The following is a 9490-nucleotide window of genomic DNA, read 5'->3' on the forward strand; positions in this document are numbered from 1 at the left end:
AAAAAAAAAAAAAAAAAAAAAAAAAAAAAGTAAAAATTTTTGCTCTTGAAAGACTGTGAAAAGGATGAAAAGTCAAGCTGAAGACTGGGAGAAAATAGTTGTAAACCACACACTTGACAAAAGACTAGTACCTAAAACTCAACAGTTAAAAAAAAAAAAAAATCAAATTAAAAAATGAACAAAAGACATAAACAAAATATTTCACCAAAGAGGATAGACAGATTGCAAATAAGCACATGAAAAGATGTTCATCACTAGCCAGCAGGGAAATGCAATTTAAAAATCACAATGAGGTATCACTATACACTTATTAGAATGGCCAAAATAAAAAAGTGACAATGGCTGGGCACGGTAGCTCACGCCTGTAATCCCAGCACTTTGGGAGGCCAAGACGGGTGATTCACGAGGTCAGGAGTTCAAGACCAGCCTGACCAACACGGTGAAATCCCGTCTCTACTAAAAATACAAAAATTAGCTTGGCGTGGTGGCATGTGCCTATAATCACAGCTCCTCAGGAGTATGAGGCAAGAGAATCGCTTGAACCTGGGAGGCAGAGGTTGTAGAGAGCTGGGGTTGTGCCATTGCACTCCAGCCTGGGTGACACAGCAAGACTCCGTCTCCAAAAAAAAAAAAAAGTGACAATACCAAATGCTGGCAAAAATGAGAAGAAACTGGATCACTCAGACATTGCTGCTGGGAATGTAAAATTATACAGTCACTCTGGAAAACAGTTTGGTAGCTGCTTATAAAACCAAACATCAGACTGGGTGCGGTGGCTCACGCTTGTAATCCCAGCACTTTGGGAGGCCAAGGTGGGCGGATCACCTGAGGTCGGGAGTTTGAGGCCAGCCTGACCAACATAGAGAAACCCCGTCTCTACTAAAAAGACAAAACTAGTCAGACGTGGTGGCATATGCCTGTAATCCCAGCTACTCGGGAGGCTGCGGCAGGAGAATCGCTTGAACCCAGGAGGCGGACGTTGCAGTGAGCCAAGATCGCACCATTGCACTCCAGCCTGGGCAACAAGAATGAAACTCCGCCTCCAAAAAAAAAAAAAAAAAAAAAAAAAATCAGTTACCACTTGATCCAGCAATTGCAATTACACTCTTGGACATTTATTCCAGAGAAATGAGAACTTATGTTCACACAAAAACCTGCTTTATTTGTAACAGCCCAAAACTACAATCAACCCAGATGTCCTTCAACAGGTGAATAGTTAGATTCTGGTACAAATATACTATGGAACACTACTTGAGACAAAAAGGAACTTTTTTTTTTGAGACAGAGTCTCTCGCTCTGTCACCCATGCTGGAATGCAATGGCGTGATCTCAGCTCACCGCAACCTCCGTCTCCTGGATTCAAGTGATTCTCCTGACTCAGTCGCCCAAGTAGCTGGGACTATAAGCATGCATCACCATGCGGGGCTAATTTTTGTATTTTTAGTAAGACCCCTGTCTCACTAAGACATGTGAGACTCAACATGTCTCACCATGTTGGCCAGGCTGGTGTCAACCTCCTGACCTCTCCGCCAGCCTCAGCCTTCCAAAGTGCTGGGATTACAGGCATGAGTCACCACACCCGGCCATCTCTTTGTATTATTTCTTACAGTTGCATGTGAATCTATAATTATCTCAAGAAAAATTTCAGTTTAAAAAGCTGATTGGGGACTTTATCATCTTAATATCACTAAAAGTGGGACAATGAAACATGTACCCCAAGATGTGATACAATAGGACATCATGGCACTATCTAGAAAGCATTATGGCTCTCCAGAGAATTAAACCTGAACCTAATCAAGTTCCTGACTCCCAGAAACATGTGAAACACCACAAGAATGGAACTATCCAACTCCAGAATGAGGGAACAGTATGTGACAGCCCAGTCATCAAATAAATACTGTAGAATGAAAATAAAAGAGGGAGTGGCTATAGGTTAAAGGAGATGGATCAATCAAATACACTGTATAGACTTTGTATCATGAATGAATCAAACTGTAAAAAGACATTTGAGACAAATGAAGAAAACGACATGAAAGAAGCATTGGGTGATTTTTAAGAAATTACTGTTAATTTTGTTGAATAATGCAATCGTAACTCTATTTTTAAAAATTCTTATCTGATACAGATGTGTACTGAAGAATGTACAGGTGAAATGATGTCAGGATTTTAAAAAATATACTCCAGACTAGTGCCCACAAAAAGCTAGGGCAGAATAGATGAAGGAAGAAGGGTAGTATGGCAGACTGCTGATGATTGCTGAGTGATGGGTACATGGGATTCATTAAACTCTTTTCTATTTTTGTGTTTGAAATTTTAAGACAAAGCTTTAAAATATACAATTAAAAAATGTCTCCTGGCTGGGCACAGTGGTTCATGCCTGTAATCCCAGCACATTGAGAGGTGGAGGTGGGCAGATCACTTGAAGCCAGGAATTCAAGACCAGCCTGGACAACATGGCAAAACACCATCATTTCAAAAATAAAAAATAAAAAAACAAACGAAAAACATAGCCAGGCATAGTGACCCATGCCTGGAGTCCCAGCTACTTGGGAGGCTGAGGTGGGACGATCACTTGAGCAGGGAAGGTCAAGGCTACAGTGAGCTGTGATAGCACCACTGCGCTCCAGCCTGGGTGACAGCTGTCTCTTATACACATCTAGATGTGTATAAGAGACAGCCACTGCACTCCAGTCTGGACGACAAGAGCGAGACTCTGTCTCAAAAATAATTAAAATAAAATAAAACAAACACAATACATTCTACATATCACTTCCATTCAAACTGGGGAGTCCCATTTCCAAAATATGAGATAAAAACAAAAGCCGGGCACATGTGGCTCATACCTGTAATCCCAACACTATGGGAGGCCAAGGCAGGTGGATCACCTGAGGTCGGGAATTCGAGACCAGCCTGACCAACATAGACAAATCCTGTCTCTACTAAAAATACAAAAATTAGCCGGGTGTGATGGCACATGCCTGTAATCCCAGCTACTTGGGAGGCTGAGACAGGAGAATCGCTTGAACCCGGGAGACAGAGGTTGCAGTGAGCCAAGATTACGCCATTGCACTCCAGCCTGGGCAGCAAGAGTAAAACTCCATCTCAAAAACAAAAAAAAACACCATGAAAATGAGATGAGTCTATACATCTTAAACTACTAATCCCACGCCTGTTACCAAAAGTGGCCCTACAACCAGGCAACTTACCTTGAATTCCAGTCAATATTCTCCAGACCTTCAGTTAGAGCCTGATTCCAAGTACAGTGTACAACTGCGAATGGCATATATGTCTTACGGTGTGATGCACTTAGGGCTTACTCATTCATGCTCACTTTTCTCAGGTTTCTTCCAGCATTAGTAATTACTCTACCTACTTACTATACCCTATTCATTACATCTGCCACAAAATTCAACTTCACCCATAGGCCATAAAAATAAGTCTTTGCATAGGTTGCTGATACACTTCTCTGTCCTTTGCTATGAAGTCATAATACTGAAGAAGCCCAGCCAGCTTGAACAATAATGAAAAAGACCATATAGTACCTAACAAACACTTCACTATTCAAAGAACAATGTAAATATGAATCTGGAGTGTTTAGTAAGACCACGAGGCTTCTACAATTATTCAGAGTAGCTATCCAAAGATAAAGAAGTGGTGCCACATATTTAAAGTAAGCCAAGGCAGTAAAGCTTTTATTATTCAGTTTCTCCAGAGTCTATTTTTTAATAGTGTGTTTTAAAGTAACACGTTTAACACCAGGAATTTTAGAAAATCCACCAAGAAAAGCACCTACATTCCCAACCACTGGCCGGGAGCGGTGGCTCACACCTGTAATCCTAACACTCTGGGAGAACAAGGCAAGAGGATCACTTAAGCCCAGGAGTTCGAGATCAGCCTGGGCAACATGGCAAGACCCTGTCTCTACAAAGGGAAAAAAAAAAAAAGCTGGACATGGTGGCATACACCTGTAATCCCAGCTACTCAAATCACTTGAGCCTAGGAAGTTGAGGCTACAGTGAGCTGTGATCACACCACTGCACTCCAGCCTGGGTGACAGAGTGAGAACCTATCTCAAAAATAGTAATAATAACTCCAACTACTGATAACTTCATCAACATGTTGGGTTTTTTATAAAATTAATCTTTTTTTTTTTTTTTCTTTTTTGAGACTGAGTCTCACTCTATTGCCCAGGCAATGGCACAATCTCGGCTCACTGCAGCCTCCGCCTCCTGGGTTCAAGGGATTCTCCTGTCTCAGCCTCCCAAGTAGCTGGGATTACAGGACCACACCATCACACCCAGCTAATTTTTGTATTTTTAGTAGAGACTGGGTTTCACCATGTTGGCCATGCTGGTCTCGAACTCTGACCTCGTGATCTGCCTGCCTCAGCCTCCCAATTTGGTGCTGGGATTACAGGTGTGAGCCACCGCGTCCCGGCCATGTTGAGGTTTATTTTTTAATGTTTTTTCTGTGTTTTCCATAACTCCCCATCACTATCAGGTTATCTATGTTGATTTGAAATCTGGTGGGGTTTTTTGTTAATTTACTGTACCATAAGCCTTTTCTCCACATCATTACCACATGAGTTTTAATGGTTATACAGTAGTCGTATTATTGAATAAAATGTAAGATATCATTAAGGCAAGTCTAATATAGTAATTTTTTAAGATGCACACGTATTATATTTTTAAGTCTGCTAAGTTACCCTTTAGATTATAAATGCTTAAAAAAGAAAACCAGGCCGGGCATGGGGGCTCATGCCTGTAATCCCAGCACTTTGGGAGGCCGAGGCAGGCAGATCACTTGAGGCTAGGAGTTCAAGACCAGGCCTGGACAACATGGTGAAACCTTGTCTCTATTAAAAATACAAAAATTAGCCAGTCGTGGTGGCGTGCGCCTGTAGACCCAGCTACACAGGAGGCTGAGGCAAGAGAATCGCTTGAACCCGGGAGGCGGAGGTTGCAGTGAGCTGATATCACAGGCTGCACTCCAGCCTGGGTGACAGAGCAAGACTGTCTCAAAAGAAAAAGAAAAAAAAAGAATCCCAAAATTCTGAGGTCTATGGTTCTCAAAAATAGCTGATAGTATACCAAGCTTTTGGAAACCAGGATGTGACTCAACTATCCCACCATATCTAGCACATAAAAAGATGATTTCTAATGAACAAAAACATGTCTTCGTAAGTTTTACATCTCTGGACACAAAACAGGTGCATATATATGCATACCTATGAATAACATAAACCACTATAATATACAATGGCAGGTGAAATTTAATAAATATTCAGCAATAGATGCTTACAAACTTTTTTTTTTTTTTTTTTTTGAGACGGACTCTCGATCTGGCGCCCAAGCTGAAGTGCAGTGATGCTATCTCGGCTCATTGTAACCCCTGCCTCCCAGGTTCAAGTGATTCTCCCAACTCAGCCTCCCGAGTAGCTGGGACTACAAGCACCCATCATCACGCCTGATAGAGATGGAGTTTTACCACATTGGCCAGGCTGGTCTCAAACTCCTGACCTCACGTGATCTGCCCGCCTCAGGCTCCCAAAGTGCTGGGATTACAGGCATGGGCCCCCAGGCACAGCCTTTTTATAAAACTTTAAAAAAATATATTAAACTGTTCTACTAAGTTCAAATAAAAAAGCTGAGATTTGAAAATTAAGCAAAGATTAAGGTTTCCAAGTATAAAATTGTTTATTCAAAACTATTCATAAGGAAAACTAATTAAAAAAAAAAAAAAAACTATTCATAAGACTTGGGCCGGAGCCTGGTGGAATGGCTCATGCCTGTAATCCCAGTGCTTTGGAAGACCCAGGTGGGCGGATCACCTGAGGTCAGGACCAGCCTGGCCAACGTGGTGAAACCCCGTCTCTACTGAAAATACAAACAAAATTAGCTGGGTGTGGTGGTGCACGCCTGTAATCCCAGCTACTTGGAAGGTGGAGGCAGGAGAATGGCTTGAACTTGGGAGGCGGAGGCTGCACTGAGCTGAGATCACGCCATTGCACTTCAGCCTGGGTGACAGAGCAAGGCTCTCTCAAAAAAAAAACAAAAAACAAAAAACAAAAAAAACGCTGGCCACAGTGGCTCATGCCTGTAATCCCAGCACTCTGGGAGGCCAAGGTGGGCGGATCACCTGAGGTCGGGAGTTCCAGACCAGCCTGACCAACATGGAGAAACCCTGTCTCCACTAAAATACAAAATTAGTCAGGTGTGGTGGTGCACGCCTGTAATCCCAGCTACTAGGGAGGCTGAGGCAGGAGAATCACTTGAACTCAGGAGGTGGAGGTTGTGGTGAGCTGAGATCGCGCCATTGCACTCCAGCCTGGGAAACAAGAGCGAAATACTGTCACAAAAAAAAAAAAAAAAAAAAGAAAGAAAGAAAAGGAAAGAAAAGAGAAGAGAAAAGAAAAAGAAAAAAAGACTCAGACCAGGCACGGTGGCTCACTCCTGTAATCCCAGCACTTTGGGAGGCCAAGGCAGGTGGATCACTTGAGCTCAGGAGTACAAGATCAGCCTGAGCCACACAGGGAAACCCCATCTTTATTAAAACAACAACAACAATAACAACAATTAATGAGACTCCTGACATCATAAGTGAATAACATATACCCAGATTACTGATAATCTTTCAAAAGCTCCCACACCCATTTCATTAGCTAGTGATTGCTGCACTCTCCCTACTATGTGCACAGTTTTGCAACATGAGCCCAGCCAGCATCTACCTTCCAAACACCAGTCTTGTATCAATCAGGAAGAGACAAATAAGGGAGCAAAGCTGGTTTCATTTTAAGGTATATTTTATCTATTAATTAATGTCTCATCAAAGGTAAATAGTAGGCCAGGATTCTCCTTCTAATCTTATTGATCAATGACTGGAAAACTAAATGCCCCAGTTAATCAAACTGCTTTATTAAATATAAAGACACTATCTACAATTTTAAGTAAAAATCACACAGTTCTTTAGGCATTCATATGTACAATTATTTAAGTGCTGAAGGTGTAGTTGGTCAGAAAACTGAACTAATTTTTCACTAGCCACAAATCTTAGAAATTGCTTGCAGAAAAAATTCTTGGTTGTTTACTTGAACGGAACAGACAAATGAAAAAACGAAGTGAAACAATTTTAGCCATTTGAGCTTTCTGGTTGCCTGGACAATGAGGGAGAAAATGATTAAAAAACAGAATAGAAACATTTTTATTTTATCCTAAAAAGCAGTGGTTCTGAGAGTGCTGTTCTCTGGATCAGCAACATCGGCATCACCTGGGAACTTGTCAAAAATACAAATTGTGAGGTCCCACCTCAGACCTAGCAAGTCAGACACCCTGGGGCTGGGACCGAGCAATCCGTTTCAACAAGCCTAACAGGTGATTTTGATGTGTACCTAAGTTTGAAAACCCCAGTTACAGAGTCAAGAAGATACCCAAATTTGTTCTGTGGAAATTGCCACCATCACCAAAAGGAATGAAATATGTTCTGTTTCCCCGCACATTTGAGTTCCTCCTGGCTTGGTCTTATGATGAAGGAATTTTCAAAGATTTATTTGACCTAGAAGTTTATTTCAGCCCCAAGTAAAATGGAACACAAAACATTTTGCCAGAGGGAAAAAAGAGCAGGGAAATTCCTCTTTGCTATTGGTTCACAGCCTGTTCCAAAAGTCAAGTGATAAACCTTGAGCAACAAATCAACAATTTAAGGCCAGGTGCAGTGACTCACTGCTGTAATCCCAGCACTTTGGGAAGCCAAGGCAGGCGGATCACCTGAGTCCAGGAGTTCGAGACCAGCCTGGCCAAAATGGCGAAACCCCGTCTCTACCAAAAATACAAAAATGAGCCAGGTGTAGTGGTGCATGCCCGCAATCCCAGCTACTCAGGAGACTGAGACATGAGAATAGATTGAACACAGGAGGTGGGGGTTGCAGTGAGCCGAGATCATGCCACCGCACTCCTGCCTGGGCGACAGAGCAAGACTCTGTCTCAAAAAAAAAAAAAAAAAAAGAAAAAGAATTAACAATTTAAGTTTAGAAAGAGCTATTTCACCATGTATTCTGCAGTTCACTTGAGAGAAGAGTATTCTGTCACAGAAAACAAGAACTCTGCCAACATCTACATTAACATCAACAAGTATTGGAACACAAGTTTTACCCACCTGAAGATGAGAGGTAACATAAAGCCCATCTAAAGTGGAAGACTGCACTTGGTCCCTAGCTTCCAAGATTCTTCATTGGCCCTTCCCTTTCTCCTATATGGAAGCTATCAGATATAATGCAAACATTACTTTTCAGTTAAGCTATTTGATAATGTAATGGCAATTCTTGTATTAACTAAACTGACTTAGCTACAATGTAACATGGTGACTATAGCATACATAGTATCCACAGATGCACCTGAGTGCACACACAACAGCCTGCAATGCTTGAGCCTTTAACACCAACTACCATTGGCCTACTTTGTGTTTTTAATGCCCTGCTTATGTACAAGGGTGTTGATTAAATCCTGAGATATAGTGATGTGGCTTATGTCAGTTACTTGCTTTCACTCATGATCCATCCTTCCCAAATATGGCAGCTGTGGCTCAGTGGAAAGAGCATCAGTCTGGGCATCAGAAGACCTGGGTCCTAGCCCCAGCTGTAAGACCCTGGACACGTCACTTAACTTCTTGGCCTCCACTGATTTAGCAGTAAAAATGAGACGCCACCTGATCCCCCAGGTTGTTGTAGGAAATGAAATAAATATTTAAAATGTGTTATACATCATAAAGCTGTATACATCCATTCACTCCACACACATTTATTGAGCAGCTATTATTTAGCAGGCAATCTTCTAGGCACTGAGGGTAAAGGTGTAAACAAGAAAGCAAACTCCCTATCCCTAAGGAAGCTTCCATTCTAGTGGGAAGATTTATTAACACAAAGGACGGTTACCCTCATTCAAGTTTTTGTTTTTATTGTATTTTAAGGATTCAGATTCCCGACAGCCTTCTGTGATATGATGGAGACTTATGATTATAGGATAAAGGTAACTTTTGAACTCAAGAACAACATTGTTAGGCAAAGGTCAAGTAGATTTATCTGACTTGTTTAATAACTAAGGCTTCCTCAGTTGTAACCAGTTCCTCCTAATCATTATCTCTGGTGGTAGAAATTATGCTAACCTACAGAAGACAAAAAAATAAATTTATGTGATGAGAGCAAAGTATATCACACTGAATGCCATGTTCAATAATTAAGGGCAGGAGTAGACAATCCTTTTTCTGCATCTGTTACAGTCACTCCTGGAACTGAACTGGCCAAAATTGACATGATCATATTCCAGAATTTCTCACCCTTCCTGATAAAAAAAAAAACAAACAAACTATGATTGCAGGAATGTCGAAAGAAGTCGTCTCCCAGTCTCCCAGTCTATCAAAGGAATGACTAGTATAGGGCCGATTTAGGGGTTCTGAAGGACAGAGGTCCAAGCAGCCTGCTCAAAAAAAAAAAAAAAAA

At 41.5% G+C, this 9490-nt stretch overlaps 1 protein-coding gene across 2 annotated transcripts in view; it reads right to left on the bottom strand.

Annotated features, from left to right (window-relative positions):
- NKRF (NFKB repressing factor) overlaps positions 1–9490 on the bottom strand; it is a 24741-nt gene that overhangs the window by 14177 nt on the left and 1074 nt on the right. Inside the window, exon 2 of one of the 2 annotated variants that reach the window (XM_011977154.1) lies at positions 8152–8255. The exons of the other annotated variant lie outside the window; for it this stretch is intronic. Within the exon in view, the coding sequence (XP_011832544.1) occupies positions 8152–8180 (29 nt within the window). The 5' untranslated portion in view covers positions 8181–8255. The remainder of the gene's footprint in view (positions 1–8151; positions 8256–9490) is intronic. 2 annotated transcript variants of the gene reach the window in all.

This window comes from Mandrillus leucophaeus, unplaced genomic scaffold, assembly GCF_000951045.1.
Source record: "Mandrillus leucophaeus isolate KB7577 unplaced genomic scaffold, Mleu.le_1.0 Scaffold174, whole genome shotgun sequence".
Classification (NCBI taxonomy): Eukaryota; Metazoa; Chordata; class Mammalia; order Primates; family Cercopithecidae; genus Mandrillus; species Mandrillus leucophaeus.